A 27,526-nucleotide genomic window follows, 5' to 3' on the forward strand; every position below is an offset into this window, starting at 1 on the left:
GTTTATTTTAAGCAGGTGGGACGTACTGCTTAGCGTCTGTGCTTGTGTTTGTTCACATTATAATAAACGCACGTCAGATCTGTCAAAAAACAGATGTCTTTATAGTGATCGCCGCTGTTTTTTATGTTTTTATTCGTTTTTTTCTCTTTTTTTTAGAGAAATGGAGTCATTTTAGGCTGCGTGGTGGCGCGGCAGGTAGTGCTGGTGCCTCGCAGCTCCTGGGCTGTGTGTTCCAGTTTGGCTCAGTTGGAGATTAACCGTGTTGTTCACATGGGTGTCCTTGTTGGTCCAGTTTCCTGCCGTAGTCCAAAGATGTGTTTCAGGTGAATTGGACACTCTAATTTGCCCTTTGTGTGCATGTCTGTGATTATCCTGTCACACACTGGTGTTCCATGCATCCAGGGTGTACCCTGCCTCCCGCGCCACGCTTCCGAGATAGGCTGTGGACCACCGCGACCCTCCGCTGGGCGCGCGGTTCTTTATAAAGGATCGATGAGTTATCGTAAGAACTTCGTGACATCAAGAGTGAACGTGGGGCTCACGATCAGTATTGCACATACTTCCTGAAAGGTATATTTACCTGTGCCGACGTGTTCTTCCTCTGCCAGCATTCGCCAGCCTGCCAGGACTGATGGAGCACCTTTCAGAGAACTACAAATACTGGAAAAGCCTGGACGAGATGAAGTGCAAGAGTCTGAGACCGCCGCCCGCCCCGTGACTTCGCCGTCACCCTGGCGGGGCCCAGCCTCTTCGTCAAGAGGGGGTGGGGGGAGGGGTGCCTTGAATGTAGCCCATCGCTCTTTTAGCCTCCCCACTGTGACCGCAAGGACAACAACCCAACAAGACGGCGAAACGCAGGTGTCGAAGCAAGGACCGGAGACGCAGAGACTGAGAGCGGGAGACGGAGGTGCTTCGGTCGTTCTGTCTCGACAATCTTTCCCGCTTTCGAAGGACGAATATGTTTCAAAGAGCACTTTATTGGAGGAAGAATTAGCGTTCTCTCTCTGACAGTTTTCTCATTTCCTTTAGCTGCACAGCAGTAACCTTGTAGAGTCACTCGGTTTCTTAACTTATTTTCTGGAGGGGAAGTATTATTTCTCGGGACATATTATTCAAGTGAAGCATCTGGAGGGATGAGCGAGCAAGACCACAAAAAGACTGTTCAGCTAGGTCCTAAACTGCAGTTCACGCTGCATATAGCTAGCTTACCTACACGCATAACGTTTGTATCGAGAATGACAAGCCATTTTAGGGAGAATTATTGAGCTTAATGGCTAAAGCCAAAATTAGAGCAGTAGGGGAGCCTTTTTGGCTTCGTTTACTGCTGTAACTGAGAACTGTGATCTTAAATTACTGTAATACACTCCAGAAGAAAGCGTCTGCTTAACCTACCAACAGGACGACGCTGTGGGAGGCCGAATTACGCAAAGCCAGCATTTACGGCCTAATGCGAGCTTCATTTCCAGCTTCTCTAGTCTGTTAGTCCTCTACTTCTTGGTAGTAAACATAACGTCCTTGGTGCGTTCCATTTTCGGTGAAAGAAGGCCGGACGATAAGTTTATTCTTCAGGGACTGCCATTTTATTCCAGCAAAAAATATGAATGAAAAAAGTTTTCAAAGCTCAATTTTAATACAGTATTTGGCTAATGTTTCTGATCATGATGAAGTTTGATTCTACAAAGACAGTAGAAAGAAAAGGGCGCGCACAAGTAACATGTTGGTACATTTTTCTCATTTTCACAACATCTTGAATGCGTTGCTGTGTTATACTCCATGTAAGTGAAACCATTTTCGGTATTGGCTCTGTGCCGTAAACATTTTCTGGGCTAGTTCAAGATGAGGAAATTCCTTCCTGCAAAGGTCTAAACGAGTACACGCCTTATGTTTAAAATCTCAAAATACGCATGGATAAACATTAATATGAAGGATATTATTTTAATTATTTGATTTGAATTTGCGGTTAGACCTCGGAATCATACTGACGTTATGATTGTGTTGAGGTTTTCTGTGAAGATACCTGGGTAAAGTGAAATGCAACCATGGACTTTACAAGCTGGTGTATATTAAAGGTACTTGGTTGCTTAAATTTAAAAAGAAAAATTTAATTATTCCAGAGGTAAGAGATGTCCTGCTGGTGCCTGAAGTAATTATAAAACCCTCAGGAACAATACTAAATGATAAATACTGAGTAGTTAAATTTAACTGGGTGTCCAAGAGCTGTAATATTTATCAACATAAATTTGTAGTATCGACCTGGAGAGATACACACATTACTCATAAACAACGACAAAGGGTTAATCACCCCAGTAGGCAAAGTCCTATTATGAGGGGCTCAAACTACCATTATTTCTTATGAGAAAATTAAACTTCCTGGACAAAAAATATTTTACGTGAAATTAATAAAAAATATCAAAGGATATGTTTACGGTTGACCGACCATAAACCATATCCATTAACCATAGCACCAACATACTTTACAATATCTGTAACAAAAAGATTATTACTAATTTACAATGTTATATTTTCGTTCTCCCCTCATTATCAATAACTTCTCCAAAAAAGGGCTATGGAGGTCCAGAGTCTATCCAAGAAGCATAGGGAGTGAGACAGGTTACTCACTGGATGGGCACATTTTGTTAATTTGGCTCACGGATTTCTATAGAAATAAGTTCCACAAGATCACAGCCTCTGTCTTTCACCCTGCAAAGCACAGGGACAATATGCAGCATTAGCAGGAATTACAAGGATCCCTACTCCTGCTGCAACACACTTAAGCAAGGTACTTATTCTGAATCGCCCCAGTTAAAAAATTACCCAGATATCGAAATAGGTAAATAGGAAGCTTAATGTTATAAATCACTTTTGAAGAAAATAGTCAGGTAAATTAAGTACTTTATTATTATTATTATTATATTGAATCTGCTGTTTCTGATACTAGATGTACCTTAATCAATGGCTGTGACTTGCAGGGACTGTCAAAGTGAAGTAGGAAGTATATACAGTAGTCGGTTCGTCACAGAAGAAGCATATTACGTGCACACGTTGTAAAGTGAAAGACACTGTAGGCAGTGAATAAAATACCTGATGTAGAACTAAAATGACCACGTTGTTACCGTTGCTCAGAACGATAAGCCCGTCTTATGAAAAAGGGTACGTTTTCTGTTGAGCGGAACCCCGTTATATGAGGGGTGAGCGTACTGTATCTTCTTAAATTAACTACGATCTTCAGTCTGCAGCCCTAGTTTTCAGTTGACTGATGCAAATATCCAGAAGTTATACGAAATGCGTGTGTACTGTACGTGTCCAAAAATGCAACACCAACCTGAATATAGTTATTTAGATGGATAGTTTGGAAAAGGCTCCCCGTGTTTTCAACTACTGAATGTTGATGAATTTGGAGAAAATCCTTGGACGAACGAGTCTGTGCAAAACTTTGCTCTCAAACTACCTTTTGCGTTAAGACGTGCTGCACGGTTCTTCCTATCACACACTCCTGCCACATATCTAACCCTAACAATACAGACCGTGTCCCAGACCCATAGCTGCCCCTAACCTAGGGTCAAGAATTGCTGGTACCCGGTTCCTTCCAGATGAGCCACAAACATGACATCCCAGTCAAAGGCCTGAAGTATAGTAGTACCCCCCTCGTTTCCTTATTCCCTGTACCCTCTACCTTTTACCCTGTTTGTCTCCTCAGAGCTGAGTAAGAGCTCTCGCCGGCTGCCGGAGGCAAGCGCTACAGATGGCCGAGTGGCCACCGCTTTGCTCTGGATTCCTTTAACCAGAGACGCCTTTCTTACAGCCCTCATTTGCTTCAGCTTGAGCTGCTGAACAGCACATTTTTTCAGAGGCCCGAAGCATGACGTCATGGTTTGTTAACAAGGCGCCCCTTCTGATAGAGGTGATCTGTACGCTGCTGTCGCTACCTAGTGGCACGTGGGGGGATTGACAGCGCTGAGGACTACATGTGAACTGGCTCGCTGGACAGAGGTGCTGTATCTCTGATCGAGGTCATCTGATCATCATCCAGACAGGACAGGGTAACACCGAGAGGCCACATGTGATCTGTACGTGTGTGTGCCTGCGCGTGCTTTGTGGTAGCTTCGGTATTGGAAGCACTATGTGTAGTATTTTTATTGTTTACGAAATTCTCCGTGGGAATTGTTCTGGAAGTAAATATCAGTTTTACTCACTGGTCCACTCAGTGGTTGACTAGGTTTAAAAACTAAATATACTATACATGGTGCTTTTCAGAGCATTTGGAAGTGCTTTTTTAATGAGGTCTAATTAATGTTTAAACTCTTTAAACAGCTAAAAGCGGCATCGGCTAAATTCAGCTTTAGCAAAGGTTTAGTTTTTGTTGCTTTTTCATTTTTTGAAGTGCAGCCCAGTTAGTGAAAGCATTGCTATGATTTGGTAGTCCATCGTCATTCTTAAAGTTTAGTTTGATAAGATCAGAACAATATCATTTTATTTGCCTTTCTATTTCCTGCAGCTTAAAATGTACCTAAAGATGGGATGAATTTTGCCTCGAAAAGCTTTTTAAAGTTCCCATTTCTTTGTTCTGTAATTCAGAGGTATATATTATGTATTTGTTATGTGCTTTTTTGAGCTGTGCATCAGTTATCTCTTGTGGGTGGGAACATGCAGTGGGACGTGGAAAACGGAGCAGCTGTATACTGCCGGGTCGGCAGAGCAGAGCAGAGATTTTGCCCTCGATTCTTCAGTGTGTCCTGTGCTTGTCCTGTGTTTCATGACTCAAGTTAACGGTGTTGCTTGACCAAAAGCACAGTGATCCATATTAGTTGCCTTAATACAGACACTTTCTTCTCTTTTTACAGGGTTAATTGAGTGTCAAAACAGATAAAAAGAAAATAAGCCATACTGTAAAGATGACCTATGGCCGAGAACCTAAAAATTCTGACAAATCAAAAATGTACAGTGCATTCAGGTTTACTTTGTTTTTGCTATTTTTGTTTAACAATCTCGACATTCTCCTGTTTGTTATACCAGCTAAGAGTACGATATAAAGTCAGTTAAATTATACTAAATCAGTGATATATAATTTATTCAAGAATTCAAACCTAAATTGTATGCAGAACACTGTAAAAGTTATAGTAATTGGATTACTCATTGTAGTGTATGGGATTTACTAGTTCATCATTTTCAGCCTCTGTACATATTTTTTCCATATACCGTATGCATAGGCATTTTAAGAATGACTTGGTATTCATTTCAATAGTCCGGTAATGTAAGTCAGAACAGTGGCTAAATAAATGCCTTAATTTCTGGAAAAGCCTATATTTTACACAGGCTTTGTTGTCATTTTATTTTCAAGGGTTATCCTACAAAATAGAACTGTGATCTATGAACTACTTTCGGGTTATCACTTTACTGTGTTCAGATGTCTGATTTTTTAGGACTTTTGCCACATTCTTCCTAGGAGCACTGCCTAGGGCAATCACAGAGTATGTACAGTCAACCATGGTAAACATGGAACCATGAATGTTTTATAATGGTACACAACAAATCAGAGTTTCTGACTTTCAAAGTGCAAGAAACTATTGAATAATAATGATATTGTTAATTAGTTTAAGTGTCATTTCTGGTACTATTCTGCCTCCCTCCGGTCTGTCTGCTGATATGTGGTCTGTTCTTTGACAGCACTCCATCAGCCCAGGGCAAAAACACTCGGCCAGAGTTCTCGTAGTGCTCAAGAGAAGTGCGCAAGTCTCTCACATGCCAGGAGAGCTGTGAGCAGAAATGCTGACTTTGTCCCTCCCCCAATGCTCATTTTGTAAACGTAGCCATCCCAGTCTCACTCATACCAGCTTCCAGTCCCTGTCATTTTTCAGTTCTTCAAGAGCCAAAGCACCTATCTTATCAGTCACTCTGAGTGGGAAAAGCTGACTTCCTGGGGATTCAGCCACCATGGAACTGTGGAAGTTTTAAATTAGTTTAAATTACGCACGGAAGAGATGTACAAGTTGTAAGACATATTCAGTACGGCTCTGGATGCTTCCTTAATTGACTTCAATGATGAAAGTAATGATGAATCAGTGCTCCACTGTATAACTAGGAATGATGGTGCATTTAAGAGTTTTAAGTTAAAACTCCCTTCTAACTCATTTTATCTTCTTCTGAGGAGAAATCGGAAGCAAGTGTGACATCTGCATGGTCTTTTTGCAGATGGCTGTTGGGGGGGTTAAAGATAGTTCTACCATGGCACACTGTGGCATAAAGACATTGTGCCAACTTTGATTTTATGTTTTTGTATAGTTTACTAGCTGTACAACTGAAAAATTCCCATGCAGAACTGTATATATATGCTCTATTTTTTAAAAAAAAGAGAAAAGTTTATCATTGACAGAATTATGGCAACATGCAATTCAAACTTGTCTGTCTTTTTCAATAATTTTATTGTAACATTGTCGGTTGTTAAATAAAGTGTATACATATGTTGGTTCTGCATCATCACATATTCAGCCAACCTGATTGTGTGACTGTTTGAGACATTGTTTTGATCAGATGTGTAATTTTTGGATTAAAATTTCTTTTAAATTTGCGCAACACAAAACAAAATTTGTAGTACTGTGGTTATCAAGCAACAGTGCAATCTCCAAAGAATTCATTTATTTTGCAGCAGCACATTAGGAACAAGTTGTAACTGGCATTTGTAACAATAAGCACACATTCATGTATTAAAATGTGCTTTTTACCGCTGACAGAAACATCTGTAATAGTGCAATAAAATTTCAAATTAACTGCCATTTGAGCACTCTGGAAACATATGAGTTTGGTACTTTTTATGAGTTGTGTTCTTTCAGTTATCAAACAGGCATATTATAAAACAAGAAAATATGCAATCAACACTCAAGCACTTCTGTGTAGGTACTACATTGCAAAAGAATGATGGACAGTAAAATTATAATATGGTTTAATGATAAATAAGGCTAAAAAGTAACGCTGTGGATGAGATCAGTACCTCTGGGTGTGACAAGGCCCACAGCTGGAGCTCACAGGCCTCCATTCTGCTCCAGCTTGCAGAACAGATCAAAACTCCGCAGCTGTGACTCCCTCTTCCCGTTCTTCCATGCAATGACCAGGTGGTCTGTGGAGCATGTCACCAGCCCCCGCTCTCCCATGCTGATGAACATCTGCAACAGAGTTACTGCTCTTCAAGAACAAAAGATGGGAAAATCAAGCTGCTCTGACTGTAACTAGGGCTTGTAAACCACTTCTAGATTCTGTGCTCATTCAGCTTTAAGCTACAGCTCAACATTCAAAATAATGACAGAACTACAGTATTTCACAGCATGTACCGCCATCATCTATGAATAAACAAAGCAGGACGCATTCACTATGCACCACTGTCTCTTGCCCAAGATTTTCCCTGGATGTCTTTGTTTACCAGAAGTGTGCAATGATACATACATAAATCTAAATTAAAATATAGCACTTTGAAGAAAGCGCAGTTGAGAGCAATAACCCTACTGTAAGCATTCCAGAAAGAAAACTGTTGAAAAACATGTAAAACAACTGCAAAGGAAGTCATCCGTCAGCTTCTAAACAGCTGTTCAGGCACATGGGAACCAACAAAATTTCAATAAACTGTCAATTGTTTTTCATCATATATAAATGAACATAAATCACAGGATTTTATCAAGTGTAACCTCTCCTGGGAAGCACAGCTATTTACTTGTATAACCAAAAAAGAAACCATCAGGTCTTTGTTTTATCATTAGAAGAGATACATACTCATGATATTAAAAAAAGGTAGGGCCAAAAAAAAAAAATTAAAAGCATCTTTACCATCTGGGAAATCCAATTTTTCTCCCCTGGAAACAAACAGCAGTCGTATAAAGCTACAGAATTAATCTACTTAGTTTTATGGAGCACAGGAAGTGTCAGATGATCCAAGTTTGACCATCTACAACGCAGCTGACAGTATAGCACAGCCCAAACAACGGTGGCTCATGGCATTACCTGTACGGCCCCAGAGTGACCGATGAGATCACCTGTCAACTCCAGCATCCGAAGGCCCAGGATCTCCTGGGCCTTTTTCATGGTCTGGTTGGTCTGTTTGCTGGAGCGCCCAAAAGTCCACATGCCAAAGAAACCTGCAGTGATTATGGGGGTATCATCATCATCATCATCATCTTTAGAGTTTAAGAAATATTTTTCAAATAAAAAAAGACTTCAGAATTAGGGCATTCTAAAGCCACTTACAAGAGGGGCAGCAATAAAAGCTCCCAAAATGAAATGAAGTATGAAAAGCAGTTCCTCAATATAAACTGACATGAGAGAGAGACAGATAAAGGGGGAAAAAAACAGCAAACTTGATTATTAGAGCATAAAAATTTGGGCCGACACAGACCGGGCTTCACAATATATGAAAAGCCAATACATCAAGCACATGTTGCTCTACCAAGAGGGTCCTTTCAAGTTAAGGACTGACGAACAGTGGAAACCACAGCCCTATCGAACAAGGCAAAATCTGTCTAAGCAGAGAGCAAATCAGGGCCTGAATCAATCTCAGAGGGTCCGATTGCACTTCAAAGCAAGGGGGCATCTGGGAAACATTATTCCCTGGGACATCTCCCCTTCTCCAGCAGGACTCAGGACTCCCAGCCCCCTGACGGGCAGAGGCGTTTGCTTGGCTCCAAACCCAAAAGCGCAGTTCTTTTGAAATGCATTTCCCGAGCGCGGCTTGTAGGAGGTCGTTTGGTTCAGCTCCGGTTTCACTGATTTATGTTGTGGGTCGGGGGGATGGGGCACCTGGACTGTGTTAGCAGAATGCAACGGACAGGAGATGAGGTTGAGCATCGAAGCATCAAAAGTATTTTAAGTGTTTTATTTTTTTTATAAACATATGAAGAAAGCTCACAAAATCCGGGTTTTTGAGCTTGGGCAAAATCTCATCTTCTGTTGCCTTTGAAGCTGAAAAGGAGATTTCTCTATTCATGTGGCAAGCAGCCAGCATGGACTGGAACCTGGAAACTGGCACGCTTGGAGCAAGGCTTCAGCCAACAGGAAGAACGTCTGATTTGTACACATGCAGAATGGCATGCAGGAGAGACGAGATGGAATATACATTTCACCGGGTTGCTCTCTGGAGAACTGTTAAAGAATCGTCCTGCAACCAGATCAGGTTTAAGTACAGGGAATATGCTGTTGCATCCCTGAACACAGGTGGGGGTGGGCTTCAGCTGTTTCAGAAAATAATACACAAAATAAGCAGGACACCTTATGTGACTTGAACCAACAGCCAGATTCCAAGTCTATGTCTTTAACCATAAGCTGGTGGCTGAAGCATCGCTGTGGAAAACAGCATGTGGATCAGGCCCCAATCCCTCCATCTCTCTCCCTGTGTCAACGGAATGGGTCATCACCTGCACTGGCTGGTTCTGCTGGTAGAGGCAGGTCCTGGAGTTCCCACATCCTTACACTACCGTCCTCAGAGCAGGACATGAGCTGGCTGTGGGGACAAAGAACACAGACCATCTAATACCTCAACTCACTACATTGCAAACTGTGCTTTGAATGTGTACCACTCTTCTGGATACAGTGTACAATATTAACCATTTTATTTCAATATAACTACATATTCCACTATTATACACACAAATATATAAAACCTATAGTGTGATTACACTTGCTGGAAAATTTCTCTCACAAGGCTTTCGGTTCACAAGTTCGATCAGGAAATGAGCCAACACGTATTCCCAGAAGTCGGGGACATCTGTGGGCAATTTTGCTTTCACTCTTTGGTCCAGTTCAGTCATACAAACATTAGCCAGGTGCGCTCTCAAAGTTTTCACAGGTAGTGTATTTCCTAACAAAAGCTCCTTGCTCATACAGGTATGCACCACTTTATGAGGTTTTGGGCAGCGATAGACCACATATACGAAGGTGGTCCCATAAAAATAGATGCGTCACTTAACGCCAGGGATACGTTCTGAGAAATGTGTCATTAGGTGATTTCGTCGTTGTGCAAACAAAGTGTTCTTATACAAACCTAGATGGTATAGACTCGATGCGGTCAAGAAATGCGGTAAACACAAGATTTATGACCCTGCTGCCGGCATAACACAGCATACTGTTTTACAGTAAACTTGTTTGTTTACACCAGCAGTACCACCACGAACACGTGAGTAACACGTTGCTCTACGACATCGCTAGTCAATTTATAATCTTATGGGACCACCGTTGTATATGGGGTCAGTTGTTAACTGACGTCATTAAGCCGCGTTAAACCTGTGTTTGTCTAAGTACACTGGTGTTCGTTCAATGACGAAGTCGCACTACGACTGGTTTCACAGAACGTAATCCCGTCGTTAAGCGGCAAATACCTGTATTTTCAATTGAAGCTAAGTTTAAACATAGACTGTTTATGTGGTAAATACATTGTAAGGTATTATGGTTACAATAACACTAATCAACTTCTCACTACTATATTAGAGCAAGAATTATTATTAGAGAATCAACTGTGATACCATGTAGCTCAGAGCATTTAAAATGCATGCAGCAGTATTTCTCTCCCAGGGCAGCCAATGCAATGCATGAGTTACACATCTGGGAGGACACTGCAATTTACTGACCCTGGATGATCACCTGATTCTATTTCTGACCTAACATCCTGTAATTCCCCATGATTAGGCTTGTAAGGTCTCAGTTAGGGTGTAGCGGCCTGAGCAGCATTGCTCCGTCTAAGACTCCCGTCGCTAATGTGGGGACAGGAAGTACAAACCCGTCTGGTAGGAGTAAAGTATGCAGAACATTGGAGTCATGCGCTGTTTTTCTGTAGGCGACCACGCTCTTCCTCATCACGTTGTAGACATACAGGCCACTTCCGACAGCAGCAACAATGAGCTGGGGAAAAATTTCAGGAGCTTAGAGGAAAGCCTGCCCCCCAGGGTACAAAGTACACCACCACTATATCATTCCCATACCTCCCCATCAGAGGCTAGGTGCCGGACGGACATCTCGCTCTGCTTCTGGGCCCCCAGCTTGATTTCTGCTTGAGGAGCTGGACGTGGCTCACCCCACAGGATCCGCTCAGAGGCTTGGACGCTCCAGTTCAGGGAGTCCCACACTATCAGTTCTCCGACGTGAGAGCCACTGACAAACAGTTGATCTGGGTAGTCAACACAAAAGAAATCAACAGGCTCTGGCTTCCAAGTCTGAAAAGTGTAATGTAAAAGTCCATCAAGTCACCAGCTTTTCTTGGATTTTAATGTACGAGCATTATGACCCTAGAAAAATTTGTAGCAGAAAGAAGTTTTCATGTAAGGATCTCCACAAAAGAGAACACTGCCTCTTGTGAAGATGACCACAGCAGAAAATATGTCCTCCTAACTTACTAATTTTTTTTTTTTTTTTTTTTAAACAAAAGAGGGCCCCACTTACCACTAACACTGATGAGAGCACGTATGCTGTCCTGGTGATCTGTCAGTCTGCAGATTTCAGACACAGTAGTGTCCTCTTCAGATGATGCGATGTTCAATCTGTAAATTACTACAAAGGATGCAAGACAGCAGTCTTTACCTGCAAGTGTTCATATTACCCCAATTTGTTTGGTTTTTAGGGCCTTGTGGGTAGCTCACCTATTTCTTTGTCTACAGCAGCAGCTATGCAGTTCTTCGGCAACTCAATCATAGCAGATATTCCTTTAAAAACAGAAAACCAGACAGAAGTTGCTCCCTCAAAAAAAAAAGTGACAGCATTATTTTATCTCAGAGGAGCAGCTTTTAAGGGTTGATGTGTGCCACATTACAGAAAAATGAAACAGCACACTCCATTCCACCCAGCATGACCCACAGCTACAGTATCACAGTCGCTATACACTGCAGCATATCGCACAATACCACACTACCTGCATCGCTATGGTGATCTGTCCTCCAAAGAAGGCTGAAGTTCCTGTCCCACATGCACATCTCGTTCCCCCCAGAGATCCACAAATCGAGGTGATGTAGTACTAACAGGCACTGGAAGAGCATGGGAAAAGACAAGACAATGGGACAAGCACGCACCATTAACAAACACGTCTCAAATGGCCCCACTTTAAGTCACCTCTTCGTCACTGGGCACGGAACCCAAAAATGATATCTGCTTTAGGGACAATTTGTCAGAAGTTTATTATAATGTCATAAATTCATTTACACATCCTCCTTTTTCCCTTTCCAATCCTGTTCAAAGGTTGAAACTGAACACAGGCTATACGCAGTTCTCATTCGCTTAATCTGCAGACACAACATTCCCGCACGCAGAAGGGAGAAGTGCTCCAGGACCAGCACCCTGGAGACCACCCAGACAGCTCACATGTTTCCGCAGGAACCTTCTGCCCAACTCAAGACCCTGTGCACTAAAGAAATTCTATTTTTTATTATGATGATTATCTTTCCTCATGTTAACACCAGTGATCTCTAACAAAAGCAAAGAAGAAAAAACCAAGATGGCTCTAGGTTGCACTCAGCTCTGTCTCTCAGACTTTCAGATGGTCTTGTTTCTGTCCTACTATTTTTGAGAGCAGTTACAGCTTGGTATACTGAAACCTTGCTTTAAGAATATTCCAGAATTGATTTAGCTCATGGGAGCACTGAGAAAATGCCCCAGCTGTATGGCACTGCCTTGAAGCTCAAGAGCATCTCAATTTCCCATGGCTTTCAACAACCTGAGCTGAACTGCTTGTATTTTTCTTTTCAATTCTTATATATGTGCATGTGCTTCTTATAACCTGATACTTTCCTCAGGGAGAAAGAACAGTACTTTATGAACAACCATACAAATTTTTGGTTATCGCTTTTGTCTTGTTAGATGCGGATTAGATGTCAATATTCCCAGAAAAAGTAAAACTGCTTCCCACAGTTAGGGACTCCAAGCCAAATGCCTATTCACTGTACAAAAAGATGCTGTGCAGAGGAATTTCTTCACATTTGCTACCATACAGAACTTTTCTGTACTGGACTGAAACCTTTTAAGTGCTTAAACCAGAAAAATGCTATAATAAGAGTGTTCCAGATGGGTGATTTACTGTACTGTTATATTACACATATTACAAAATAAGGGTTACCCATCAAGAACATGCCATAATAATCACAGCTCAGCAGTATGCTGAACAGGCTGTGCCAAATGCACAAAAAAAGGAGAAAAAGCACGTGGTCCCAGGCTTTGTCCAGAATGAATCCAACACTTGACCCACGTGCTCATTACAGATGACAGACGACAGACCTACTGATCAGAGCCAGGTCTACCTGGGGACAGTCCAGGTGCCCTTTACCCAGCTAAGACTACAGCACCCCTGTCAGGCAGCATAGTTACTGCCTGCCAAAAAGCTGGCACAGCATCTCTGTCTAGTCATGCCTGTCTGTGTCCCTTCAAATTTGGAGAAGTACAGCAACTGCATTTTCCAGGCTTTAAATCTCTAAACACTGCTCACTAAAACAACACACATAAAGCTTCTCACACTAGGCCATGAAGACGAGTTCATTTATGACAAGTAATTTAAATTGTAATAAAACAGCAAATTAAAAACAGGAAATTTATGTGACACACACAAATCTAATCAACTCATGAGGTCCAAGTCAACAGAAAAATAATGTTCATTTCTTAAAATTACTTATGGACTATTCAACTTTGATTTTGGCAGGTGTGTCCATTATACTTTATTCCATTTTTGTTTTTAAATCATTCACACATGTACCTTTGCAGAAGACAGCAAATCGGAGACCGTTTTTACCCGATTTCCAGTATCAGGGTCCCACATCTAAATGATAACATTCAGGAAATCATGATGAATAATCCACTTTGATACAGAGCTGATGGCTGTCACAGTTGACTCAGTACACTGTTCTTCAGCTACTGCATCAGACATTTGTGTCTTCTGTTCGTGAACTTTCAACTTCCAAACCTTCAGAAAACTTGACTGCATGCCCAACCTCCTACACAGAGTGACAGATGCAAACTCACTATAGGAAGTTCATGCCCAGAGTCCCAGAAATGCTAGCTAAACAGCCACCATTGTTTCAATTTCACATAAATGTAGAATTGTTGTGTTTTCTTGGGGGTTTTTCTGAGTTTAATAATCCTATACCATATAGCTAAAAACTGCTGATGGTGGCAGTATGAATTAATCATCATAAATTTAGTATGAAAACTTTGAAATGTCTGAATTACCGTACTATTGTACTTGACACACGTTTTGACAATAACTACAGTATATTTTGACTTAGAAACAAATCAACTTTTAAACAGACCCCCAGTCTCCATTGTGTTCATTAGTTACTCACGATTTTATATTATATATAGAAATTCAAAGACATAGATGAAATCACAAATAAGTGTAATACATTCTGATTGTGACATCATAAGATCATGGGTTAAACAGAAAGAGGATACGCTGAGCGCCCGATCCGAGGATGCTGTGAGGAGGTGGACGTGGGTGCCGTCAGTAGGGCCGCTGTACACTGCCACAGCAGTGATCTGCTGGGTGTGGCCTCTGAGCTCCTGAAGACACTCCCCTGTCTGAGACACAGCTGGCCTTCAGTCAGGATCGCTGAATCACACCTCACCCCACCCACGCACACCCTGCCCTGGGCCCTGAATCCCCTGGCCCCTCCAGAAAGCAGTAACTTCTCAACAGAGAGGAAAAAAAAAAAGAAGACTCAGCCCAAGACAATCAGCAAACACAAACTCGCACGCAACATTAATCCCAAAATGGGCTGAATGTTATTTCTACTGGAGGATGTCATGGAAGAAATATGAGGAAAGGCGCCCCCATGAAAGTGAAGTCTGAAGAAGCCCGACTGCGCAGGCATTCATCTTCACACCAGGTGGATTTCTGTGACGTACTGGAAAGGTGCCTACAGTGGCAGTTTCCACTACAATCAAACCACCATACAGTAAACTGAGAATCTGGAAAACCAGAGAAACATTCCTACAGGATGGATCCAAACCACGGCTCATTTCCTGCGTAGGGCCAAACACCCCACTGACTGACTTGGTTGGTGTCTCTTTTTTTTGAGAAAAACTTCTCCACTGTGAACAAAAATTACAGCACTGCCATCTATCGGCATATGTCAACCACTCCGCTGTTCCTCGTGATACATTTCTCAGATTGTGAATTACACGTGGTCCCCAATTTATGATGGTTCGACTTGAGATTTTTTCGACTTTACGATGGTGAGCTGGCAATAGACGTTCAGTAGAAACCGTACTTCAAATTCTGAATTTTGATTTTTTCCTGGGGAAGCAATACGCGGAGCGATACTCTCTCGTGATGCTGGGCAGCGGCAGCAATCCATATCTCCCTATCTGTCACGCAGAGGTGTGTGTTAAATGCATTTTTGACCTACAATGTTTTTTGACTTATGATGGGTTTCGGGGAACGTAACCCCATCGTAAATCGGGGACCACCTGTACATCTCAATTTAAGCATGTTACTTTTCTCCAAAGCAACATACAATTCACAGTACACAAAACAGGATTCAACAATAAACAGCTTTAGATCAAGACACGACAGAACAGCCTGTTTTGCTGGCATGAGCTCCTCAAGCAGATTCAAATATAAAATGCATAGGTAATTACAGAAGATTGTGTTCAGCAAATTTATGCAGCTGTCAGGAGACCAGGAGAAAAACAGGACAGCAGGTAGTATTGTGGTTAGCCTGCCGCCTTTAGACACAAAGGTCGCAGGTTCAAATCCCACCTCCAGCTGCAGTACCCTTGAGCAACTTACCCTAAAATTACTTGAGTAAAATTACTGAAGTGTATAAATGGGTAAACAACTGGAGGTAGATCAACATTGTAAGTTGCTTTGAAGACATTTATACAGCTAAATGAATAAATGTACAAGGGTATAAAAAAGTTGCTTCTGAGACCTTTCCTGAATGCCAGAAAGAAATTCAGTTGAATAATCCTCATGGCAATATAAATTTATTCATCACAACTGCAGTAATACTAAAGATTTTTTCCCCCATTATTAAAATTATTTATGCTGAATAAATAATCCATGTAACCTGGATATTCCAAACCAGTACCAGCCCATCATCTCCACCAGATGCAAACCTGAAAGAGAAAGAACAAAATATTTTAAACAATGCAACTTTGTCATCATCAAGCAAGCCAGCAAAGATCTTACTTACACAACATGTACAGATATATGTCAATTATTCAGTGAGTCACTTTTCTATATCACCTTTTTATCTGCATTATAATAAATAATCTTGTATTACTTCTCAGCAGTTGTTACAATGTATACATCTCATTTTAGTACTATATTGACTTCAATTTTACTGGCTAAAAGCATAATATTCTACAAAGACAACTTACTGATTAGGATAAATCTGTCTGAGTTTTGTTAAAGTGGTTCTCAGCAATCTTAGTTCAGGAATACTTATACCTTATCATTTTCATAACCTTTCTCAGAACGCAGCAACAAGCCGTCTACTATGTTTATGCACAAAATTGCCAAAGTAAAAATAATGTAAAAGGCACCCATCCCCATCACCACTGGTGAGCTCTTAAATTGTTTTTCCACTTGTCTCGTTAGTTGACAGCATTGTGCCATATAAGCATCCAGTCATTATGTCACTAATATGTCACTCAGTACCACTAAAGGACAGGAATTTACAAGCACGGACAGAACTGAAATGTCTGCCCCCTGTCAATCTGATTGACCTGGGTCATCGGATTCTCTCTCGTGTCAGCTCAAGAGTCCTCCACACACCACAGAATGACATCCACAGCAATTCATCCAAAGTTTGTGTCAAACCAAGCAGAAAACCCCAGCTGGCCTGAAAAACTGCCAGGCCTAAGGGAGAGCCTTGCAGCAAGCTGTCTCTCATCAATGTCTCAGCAAAAGACCTCTTCTGAGGTTGGTACCACTGGGTGCCCTCTGACACAGCCTGCTCTTGGCCCTTGTTACTAAACCAAGTTATAGGAAAGTGTAATAAAAAAGATCAAAAGGAGGTAGAGCCAAGAAGGTTGAAAAAAGACATCTTCTGTCTTCAAAATCAATCTAAGAATTTTTCTGCAACCAGACTTCACCTAAGCCCTCCTAAATACAAGAGGAGCCTTCTGCTGAGACCCCAATAACAAACAATTACTGGGGGAGACGAAGTGTGAGACCTGCCTCGTCAATACATCCCTGACACCTGCCAACACTGCACATGCACCAAGTCCAGCTGGCCTGGAGTCACCTTTAAAGAGTCCCAATTATACAGCTCCACAACCCTACACACCGGACTCCAAAATGTGACTAGGTGACTCTGGATCATATTTACTCATTCCCTTGCACAGGGGACCAACAAAAATGATTAAGACTGTCACGGTCTGTTTGCTTCTGGGCAAGATTCATCACTGACATTCATTTCAGCCACGCTGGAAAAGATGGATCCAGGAGATGGAGGAGAACTGGGGGGTAGAGCACGCACCTCAGGTCATCGATCTGCACCAGAAAGCGGACGATGTCATAGTGGCCCTTGAGCACCTGCAACTCGGTGAAAACATTTTTGGGCTGCTCCTCTCCAATGACCATCACTGGGCTTTTCTGTAGATGGAAATATACATATGTTACATACTATCTATGTGTGTGTCCTTCATTTTCTAGTTTGGTAAGTCAAAGCTGACTAAATATAAAACAGACATTCAAAGCAATATTTCCCAGCTGTGAATTTCACACTAAACATGCTGCATATATTTTAAGCCTCTGGCAGTAGAAACTGTCTTTTTTTTTTTCTTTTTTTTTTACAAAACTCATATGTCACCATTTCTGGATTTTCATCAAAATTGTAACACAGAGAGCAAACACCATTTTGATATGTTCAGTCAAAACTGTATAAAAGGCACAAATTTCTGTTAAGCTTAACATTGCGTGGGACCATGTTTATACCCCAGAAAAAAAAAGTTAAAATTAAATCAGTCTGTAACAATATTATTTTATATATTAATATTATAACGACCCGCGTTACTGGGGAGTGTCATGTTTGAGTGGGAAAATGGGTTAGGTGTAAATAGTTGAGAATTGTGGGTAAAATGTGAAATGGTTGTTCAACCGTTATGGGGACTCACAGGGAATGAATGTCTGTTGGCCAGTGTGAGGGGGTGAGGAGAGTGTGAGGGATGTTAAACAGGTTGGGATCGCTGTTCTGAGGTGAAGTGCAGGTCCTTGAGGAAAGGAGGATTTTCAGACTGAGAGCATTATTTTCTGGCATTTATGCCGATACCTCTCACTGCGTACCGGTATTCCAATAAATGGTTTCCTTGCATTCTTTTTATCCATCTGAACTCAAAGGGCAGTGTGCTACAGTATGCTTTCTTATGCAAAATTACACAACATTAATTCAGCATTTCCATTTCGGTAGGGATATTAATTTGTTGATTAGCTGCTGTTGTTGTGTAGCTGAGTATTTTTATCAGGGTAATTCAAGGTAAGTACTTTGTAGTGGTAGTGCTATAGTACCAGACAGCGGGACCATTTCCTTAACTGGTGCGCCACCTGCTGGCAAATGACATCCTACACCAATTTAATACTGATTTATGCTACTATCACATTATTAATTTTCTTCAAAATTCCCCATACATGTCACAGCGACCGAAATGCTCGTAAAGTTCTGTCCTTTTGGTTGACATGATATCTGTGTGGGAGGCTTTAGCGTGAAGTCAAACGCAGTGTGCGCACTTAGCACAGGTTTCATGAAGACTCACTACACATTTCCACTCAAGAACAGTAATTCAGCGCTTAACAGGCCACATTTTCCCCATGATGAAGAAAACCTTAGCTAAGGTGTGTACACACACACACACACACACACACACACACACACACACACACCATTAAAAAGCTGCCTCCTACTTTTCTGTTAGACATTTCTGAAATCCCAACAAACACTGACTTGTACACTTCTGTTTAAGACAACTTGTAAGGAGCACTTCACACGTTCAAGCTGATGCTTTTCTCCAAAGCTTACAGTTATTTACACAGCTGGGTAATTTTTACAACTTTAAGTGCCTCACTGAAGGGACTCAAACCTGTGATCTTTGGGGCCAAACGCAGCAGCTCTAACCACCGGGCTACCACTGCAGCTGTAGCTGCAGCGCCACACTGAGGCCCACACTCGGCCCCTTTCAATGCTGAAGGACGCAGTTGCCACGCAGAAACAACGTAGCCACGAGCACCGAATAATAATAGTGCGGCGACCCCCTCTCGTGTTCAGCGGGTCCGGTGAGAAGCCGTTACTGACTCCTTCCGCAGCGGAAAGCAGTGCCGCGGTTTTCGCTTTACCGTAGTTTACGACGAGCTGTCTCTCGCGGAGAACTCACTCACCTCCACTGCGCCTGGCGCTTCTCGGCCGCCGAGAATCCATCGCAGCATGTCTGTCGTGTTCAGCGACACGAGACCCTGACAGAAAATGATCAAAATTACATTGCCGTTACTGCGGGGGGGAATAAAATAAGCCGAAGCAAATGGAATGCGAATTGAATGGGCTTAGTTTGTGCCATGTCACATGCATGGTCTAAGAGAGACAGCTCACAATTAGCACTGGAATGGGATCACTCGTAGTTAATAACTCTGCATAATAATGTACCTTTAAGCAGTTAACCTAGTTACTATAAGACTTCCAGTCCAATACTTTCCAATTCAAAACTACAGATTACTGACGACAACATCATGACAATTTTACGATAGCTACAGAAGAAGTTAGTAAGTTTTTGGCGCAAGTCGTGGTTATCATTCAATTCATAACCGTTATGACTTAAACTTCGGATTTAATGTTGCGCACTGACTTGAAACGTTTCAGATTTTCATACTGCAAATAAAACAAGAGAAGAGCGCAGCTAACTGCTGATTTTGATGACTGTCAGATTTGCGGAAAAATATCGTTAAACCTGCGTTCACTACCACCTGGACAGGCCTCATACCCAGGACTTGGTTCTCTGATTGTCGATCCAGGCCGTATTGGAATCGATGAATTTGCGCAGTTACACAGCAATGCTTATCATTATGCTAGCCCACGGCATACACCTGACCTGGCTTATACTTACACTGAATTTATAGCACGTTGACAACTATTTTAGAATAGCTGTATACGCTTTCAGTCATAGTCTTAACTGTTTCAAAGTATACCACGACGCCGGTTAAGTGTTAGTTGCTGTATGCACATTTTCTTCCCTTTCGATCCTTTTGCGGCCAAAATAGCCCTTCTTTACGAAAAGTACGGAAGCTTGGACAGACAAACAGGACTTCAATGACAAAACGCAATTTCGACAACGCCTTCCCCACCGTTACGAGTTCAGAAAATGTATTGACTATTTTTATTTATCTGACCAAAGTTCTGATTCATGTGCACTCTAGCGGACTAAATAAAGGCTTATAATTTACTATTCTGTAATTTTATTTAAACTTAAAGTGCTGTGTTATTATTGTTGGCAGTGTGATTTTGAATTGAGTATAATACTGCATATTTTTTCTATATTTTTGTAATTTTATTCTGTATAGTTTTAAAAAATGTTACATATACTATATTTGTGTATTTTTTTCTTATAAAGCTGTTCATTTGTGACTCCTCGTTTTTAGCCCATCTTTCAGAAACAAAGGGATACTTGAGTACTACTCATCTTCATATTTGGCTTCCCTTTCATTCTCCTTGTTAACAATGTGATATAAATTCATGGAACACCATCCTAGGAGTTTATGCTTGGTCCCGAATGTTCAAAATATACAAGTCACTGCTGAGATACATGAAAAGACAGATCTTTGCTTGGTATTATTAATCTTCTTTATTCTTGTCCAAACAGAAAATATAAGCAATGGGAACCAAAGTGGTAAATAAATGAAAACAAAAAAGTGAACAAATAGGAGCATACGAAATAAAATGCCATATTATAAATAAATAAATTGTCGAGGTTATTACCTTTCCAACAGGCTCCACTCAGCTGACCCCCACGGGAGGCTTTTAGCTCATATGAATGAAAGGATCATTAATCTTTCCAGAGGCTGTAATTATTTGTTCCACCCAGTTTTTGATTGTGTAGACAGAGAGAGATTGTTTGTGATTTGCCATGGATTTTTTCCTCTTTACCTTTATTTTGATTACTTTTAATTTAAACCACCATAATGAGGAGCGATGGATTTTGTACCTTTTTCCTAATGAGATTCTTGTACTATAGTGACTGTGTGTGTGTGTGTGTGTGTGTGTGTGTGTGTGTGTGCGCGCGCGCGCGCGCGTGCAGAGGTCGTCATTCCCAATATTATTTATTTCGTATACAGTGTAATTAGCGTGAATATATATCCATATCCCACTGGATATATACATCGCGCACATTTTCCTTATAGTGTAAAGTCCTGTTCAGTATTTGCTGGCAATTGCATTTCATATTTTATGTACAGTTAAAGATAATTACAACATTATGCAAAGTACACATTCCAATGTATTATAATTACTTTGATTGGTATTAAAAGAGCACTGATTATGTTGCCGAACCTTAGAGAACCACTTTCAACGTGAAGGCAGGTTGTCCTGCTAATGAGTATGTCGTGGACTAAACAGTTGTAAAATACTTCGAAACTAAGTTTAGAGCTTTAATTTAATTGATTGTTCTATATAAACTTAAAGTGACAAGTTTCCTTTCACTTTTGCTACCGCCGTCTCTTGTTTGCGTCGCAACATTTTTTTTACAATGACATCCTGCGACCGCTAGATGGAGCTGTACAACAGACAGTAGTTCCTTAGCAGGGTCTTCCCAGCAAGGTGGGCTCAGAAAAAACAGACCATGATCCAAGGCTGTGACCCTCAGTGTTGAACCAGGTCCCTTTTGCCCCCAGAGCTCCTGTGTAACTCTACTGAGTGCAACTGCTGATATATTTTGGTTGTTACGCTGCTTTACTCCAGTTTAATGTTGATTTCAATAAAGCGCACTCATTGCCACGCACATTGATTTCATTACATAAAACAAATATTAATTCATTTCTCTGTCAGTAGCTGCTTTCTGAATGCAGAATCTTGATGTCAGAAGCAAAGGTTGTGGAGAAGGGTGCACACTGAACAGGATGCCAGTCCACTGCAGGGTGATCTCTCTCTCTCAGTCATTCAGTGAGCCAGTCTGTCTGTCTCTCTCTCACACACACACACACACACACACACGAGACAGAGAGCAATTCTGTGTCGCGAAGTCTTTGGACTGTAGGAAGAAACCCACACGAACACAGGGACGACATGCAAACTCCACACACAGAAAAGGAGTTCCTGGGATAGGGATCCTCTTAAGTTATTTCTGAAACACACCAGTTGCTAGAGAGAAACTTCTGGGAAGTTGCAGGCTCTGACACAGGTAAATTCCTGAGATAAACGCTGAATTCTGCAGCAGTGTGCCCGCGTGCTGAGGCAAAAGGACGCATTTGGCGGCGGGCTGCCCCTGGAGCTCTGAAAGTACAGTGTCACTCCTACTCTTTGAGCTTCCCAAGCAACAAATGGAGAATAATCGGGTGTTTGTGCCGTTGAGCAAGTATTTGGAGATTTACCATAACATGACAGTGGGGCTAACCCACTCCCGGTGGTGAAAATTGCCCCCCACCTGTGTCTTTTCTCCAGATTGAGATGGCATGCGCCTGATGGCTGTGACCTTCATGGTGGCTTAGATCCCTGCCTGGCACTGATTTTTGATTTAGTGTCGATCTGCTGCGCTTGTCAGAGGCTGCAAGGTGCTTTCCATGAGCTAATAGAATAGCTCAAGGGCAGCTGGGGAAGGGAGGGTGTGCCTCTCTCTATCTGTGTGTGTGTGTGTGTGTGTGTGTGTGTGTGTGTGGTGATGTCCTCTGTCTTTTGAGTGGTGCCCCAGACAAAGTGTTACAACCACTCCGTGTCTGATGTGAGGATGAGCCTCAATCCACAAGGGGACATAGCAGCCAGGCGAGAAGCAGCAGAGTGGCGGAGAAGAAGGAGGAGAGAGAGGTGGAGGGAGAAAGTGAAAGAGTTCCTTGACTGCTTCCAATTATTCCCACAAAAATATTGCCTACTTAGTACTGGCTGAACTTCACTTAGTAAGTGATGTATAATAAGAATATTGTACTTAGGTATACAATGAGTATACAATAATCTTATCTGACATCAGAAATAATAATAATAAACTCACTGCTGTTCACCACTTACATTTATTCATTTAGCAGATGCTTTTCTCCGAAGTGACTTCCAATGAACTCTATGTAGTGTAATCAGTCAACACACCTTATTTACCAAGGTGACTTACACTGCTAGATACACTACTTAGACTGGGCCACTCATCCACACATCAGTGGAACACACTCTCTCTGTCACTCACATACTATAAAGAACCTGTACAGTACATGTGTGGAAGAAAATCTACACATACACAGGGAGAACATAAAAACTCCACACAGATTGAGCAGTGATCAAACCCACGTCCTTTCGCACCACCCAACGGCTGTGAGACAGCAGCGCTACTCACCGTACCACCATGCCACTCCACTTGCCCTCAGTCAAGGTTGTGGTAATCCAGGGGCTCTAGACAAGTCAGAATTCACCCTGGGTGGGATGCAAGACCATCATAATGTAGTAATAATAATAATAATAATAATAATGTGCAAAAACTGCACTAAAACCTGTAATATTGATAAATCATTCCCTAAGTACTGAAAATGTGAAGGAGGCATTTTTGATGCTGTGTAACATTGTCTAAATTAATGTTGTATTACCATATCATTCCTCCAAATTGCCACAGTAAACGTTTCAAATTTGAATGTAATCGAATGAAATAGTAAATTATGAAAAAGGAAATTTTGAATGAATGCTTATTTGAAATTAGTAAGAACCAGTTTGTTTCTTTTGGGTCATATACTGTATTGCAGTGAAGTTTTAATATACTACACAGGAGAGTACACTCCACCTCTCATTGTCATATCGAAGCCACTTTTTTTGCTAAAAAGTACTTTTAAATGAGACCAAAATCTAAGTGCTAGCATTTCCTATGGAGTCCAGCTCACAAAATGCACCTATTCACTGAAAAAGCCATCCTAATGCAATCGCAAAAGTTTCTCATGCAACTGAGAGTTTGGTACAAAATTCAATTTAGTATTCAATCAATTAAAAAAAGTTCAGTTGTAGTATATCATTTCTAAAGGGCACTCTGTGCACATGCTCACATTCCACCCTAAAAACTCAGAGCTGCTCACAGCCAGCAATCTGGGTCCACCTGGGAAAGGAAGCGTGGCATAAGAAGACGGCCAAACTGGAATTGATTACGACGGCTTCAGTGCATACTGCACAAAGTATCACTAGTAAATGAAATTAACAGTTCAACCTGCAAACTGCATCGCATCAGTAGGTTGGTAAATTAAGTGAGACTGAACTTACCTGTACAATTCAAAAGTAATGCCAAAGCCACAGAGCACATCTGTGAAGTACATCTACATTCTCCATATTTTTCTTTGACAATTCAGGTGAAATAATTTGAGAAAAAGACATTTTATAATTCCATCGAGCAAATCTGTTTATTCGTTTTGACATGTGCTTGCTAGACGTTAGAAGAGAACCATCTACGTACAGTTTACATGTTGTCCATTTGTTTGTGTGAGTTTCTTACAGATGCTCTGGTTTCCTCCCATAGGCCAAAAGCATGTGTTTCATGTGAACTGGTAACTATAAATTGCCATTAGTGTGTGAGTAAATGAGTATGTGATTGCTTTGCAATGGGCTGGCATTCCATCCAGGGTGTACCCTGTCTCACACCCTGTGTTTCCAGGATAGGCTCTGGATCACAGAGCCTCTGCATTGAACAAGTGGTTATTGATGGATGGATGGATGGATGGATGGATGGATTTCACAAGCCAAATTTGTTTTTATGATACATCAATGTGGGATTTGATTTTACACTCTAATTTGGTTGGTTAATAATTACTTATTCAAGATTCAAGAGTTTATTGTCATGTGTACAGTAAACAGTAGATGGGCAAATGTCTGAGGTTTTCTGTCCCTTTACTCTTCAATTATAAGCCAGTACATGTGAACTGCAGTTCCATTACTGAAGTCAGCTTATTGCACCTCCACAGTAAAACATTAGGTCTATGGTCTATGATAAAGTTACTTTTCAATGTTACAATAATACTTATTGTCCCCCACAGGGGGACGGACACCAGACATAGGACCCAAGTGCAGGATCTTTTATCTTGACGCTCGATGGGGCAAAGCAACACTCGTGGTCGGGGACAGGTGTGGATACAGAATTGAGGCACGAATGTTGTTCCGAGGGATGATCTGAGGGTGTGGTCGATGATGCGAGGCAAAAGTCGAAGCCGTGGGAAGCGGGGCTCGGGGTAGAGGAGGTGGACGTGGGAGCAAGGAAAGGGGACACAAGACGAAGGTCGGGCAAAGCGAAAGTCGAGAAGATAAGCGGGATAGTTGTCTCTAAGAGACTGCACGACCTGGGAATGGTAGAGTGGCACCCTTTATACCCTGCCCTGCTGATTATGGCCAGATGCTTGCATCTGGGGTGTGGTCATGGACGTGAAACTTAAGAAACATGATTTTTCATCATTTATTACGAACCAGAAGGCCAAAGATAAAATTATTTCAAGTGAAACACATTTTTAAATTTATAATGTTGTTTTGTCACACTGTGGGTTATAATGCACTAGTAATGAATAATGTGAAAATAAATTTTGAACTATAACATTAAAAAAAATTATATATTAAACATACATAAAGATAGTTTATTAGGGTCTAATTTGAATACAGGGAAACATCAAATATTCCAGCGTAATCCTACTGTCTGAACGCAAGTCTTGTTATATTTTTGCCACGTGAGCAGCATTTATTTGAAACAACTAGTGGGGTTCAGATAAAAAAATTTGACACTTTCCCTCTGATACATTTGTAATCTTAATGTCTCTTCAGATTATGTATTGACTTTATACGTCCAAAAGAAAAGAAATAAAAGAGAACACGTGCTACCAGAAAAAGATGAAAGAGGCAGCCTCACGAAACTGTAATTATGATATGCCAAATTAAATACTAAGGTAAAGAAAGTCTCTTCTAACTCACCATTTAATGTTAAAGGATTCCTTTGGACTGTGAGTCCTTGTAAACGTCCAGGCACACCTAGTTTGATCCAAACTCGATCCCTAATTCCCTTAATATATCTCGAGCATAATCTTTAATGACCCGCTGAAGCGCAGTTCACACAGTTTTATGGAACATAATGTAGAAAATTTAATCTCTTCATTTACATTTAATACAATTAAGAGTGGTTTAAATGATGACTGATGATGAGCACGCAAAAGATGTCAGTCAGTTTCATCAGAATAGATTGGAGTCAATGTCAACTAACACTCCACTGATTAATTCCACTTGGCTGAATTAGTAAAACTTTGAAATTTAATCCTTAGCCAATGATTAGACTGCAAATTTCTTAAGCACTTGAAAATATCTGCCCATCAAACAAATTAGGCTTTCCTTCTTTCAGACACATATAAACTATTTAATCCAATAGCGTTTAGTATCATTTTTCATTAATGCCACTATGGAGAAGTATATGATTATTGTAATAACTGATGTAAGTATGAAATGGCTTTAAATCATTACATCAGGGTCGTGATACAGTTTTGTCACACGAAGAGTTATGCATGTCAGTGGTCCAAGAGCAGGAGACTTTTAGCAGGAAATAAGCTGCTGACTCAAGGGTGCTGCAGCAGGTCCTCCTCACACCTCCGAGTCTCAGCTCTGCTCTATTATGCCACCGGGCCCCTCCTATACTGCTTCCAAAGCTGTATGTTTTCTATGAGAAACAGACCTATGTGAATTTTTGCATTTAAAAAGTATGCTTTTGCCAGTGTAAGCTTGGAACTAAACAACCCCTTCCTTGTTTTAATAATTCACATTCATCAAATTTATTCCCATTGTGGTATGGTTCCCGTATGAAAAACTGTTTCTATGCAGCAGAGAAATTGTGCTTACGATGCTAAAAATAAGCACCCTAAATAGGTTCTTACTGGAATGTTGATAAGAAAAAGTAATCAAAGCAAATACAGGCCCCAGCAGACATTTACAATGTGTTCCTGGCAGAACAGTATGGAACCAGATCCAATTCACCATGCAGTTTTTTTTCATGTAACATTAAGGTAAACCAGCTGTACTGCATCTTACAACTGAGACCTGGGACAGATGTGCACAATCTTGCAGAAATCTAAAGAGGATAAAAGTAATCTGTGCAAATCAACAAAAAATATAAATATATATGTGAATAACTGCTCAAATATGTAATGTAGAAATGAACTAGAGATTTTAGTATTCAACGGCCTTCTACCAGAAAAACTGCAAAAAAATAACCCAGCTTCCAAGGACACATGTACACAACTGCTGTTAACTGGGGGAAATGTTAAAATGCCACCAATTGGCTGTAAATTATTCCCGACACAATTACAATGATTTACTTAAACGTAATTAGCGTAGGCACAGGGCAGTTGCACATAGAGATGTGATTGACAGCTGGAGGTCTCATCAATTACCTATGGAAG

At 41.1% G+C, this 27,526-nt stretch overlaps 2 protein-coding genes across 4 annotated transcripts in view; one reads left to right on the top strand and one right to left on the bottom strand.

Moving 5' to 3' along the window:
* Positions 1-2,860, top strand: part of pde8b (phosphodiesterase 8B) — a 57,290-nt gene extending 54,430 nt beyond the window's left edge. The window contains exon 22 of the mRNA XM_029253215.1: positions 609-2,860. Within this exon, the coding sequence (XP_029109048.1) occupies positions 609-718 (110 nt within the window). The 3' untranslated portion in view covers positions 719-2,860. The remainder of the gene's footprint in view (positions 1-608) is intronic.
* A 2,327-nt stretch (positions 2,861-5,187) lies between these two features.
* wdr41 (WD repeat domain 41) overlaps positions 5,188-27,526 on the bottom strand; it is a 28,573-nt gene continuing 6,234 nt past the window's right edge. The window contains exons 3-16 of one of the 3 annotated variants that reach the window (XM_018736631.2): positions 23,464-23,540; positions 19,325-19,399; positions 17,433-17,548; positions 16,017-16,065; positions 14,398-14,523; positions 13,703-13,765; positions 11,876-11,987; positions 11,607-11,669; positions 11,410-11,517; positions 10,953-11,137; positions 10,751-10,872; positions 9,393-9,478; positions 7,987-8,120; positions 5,188-7,157 (exon numbers count right to left, since the gene is read on the bottom strand). In XM_018736631.2, coding sequence (XP_018592147.1) covers positions 7,017-7,157; positions 7,987-8,120; positions 9,393-9,478; positions 10,751-10,872; positions 10,953-11,137; positions 11,410-11,517; positions 11,607-11,669; positions 11,876-11,987; positions 13,703-13,765; positions 14,398-14,523; positions 16,017-16,065; positions 17,433-17,548; positions 19,325-19,372 — 1,353 coding nt within the window. In that variant the 5' untranslated portion in view covers positions 19,373-19,399; positions 23,464-23,540 and the 3' untranslated portion in view covers positions 5,188-7,016. Of the gene's footprint in view, positions 7,158-7,986; positions 8,121-9,392; positions 9,479-10,750; positions 10,873-10,952; positions 11,138-11,409; positions 11,518-11,606; positions 11,670-11,875; positions 11,988-13,702; positions 13,766-14,397; positions 14,524-16,016; positions 16,066-17,432; positions 17,549-19,324; positions 19,400-19,586; positions 19,669-20,043; positions 20,321-23,463; positions 23,541-27,526 lie in introns of those variants that run through there. The other 2 variants (XM_018736630.2, XM_018736633.2) reach the window with 2 other exon arrangements.

This window comes from Scleropages formosus, chromosome 6, assembly GCF_900964775.1.
Source record: "Scleropages formosus chromosome 6, fSclFor1.1, whole genome shotgun sequence".
Taxonomy (NCBI): Eukaryota; Metazoa; Chordata; class Actinopteri; order Osteoglossiformes; family Osteoglossidae; genus Scleropages; species Scleropages formosus.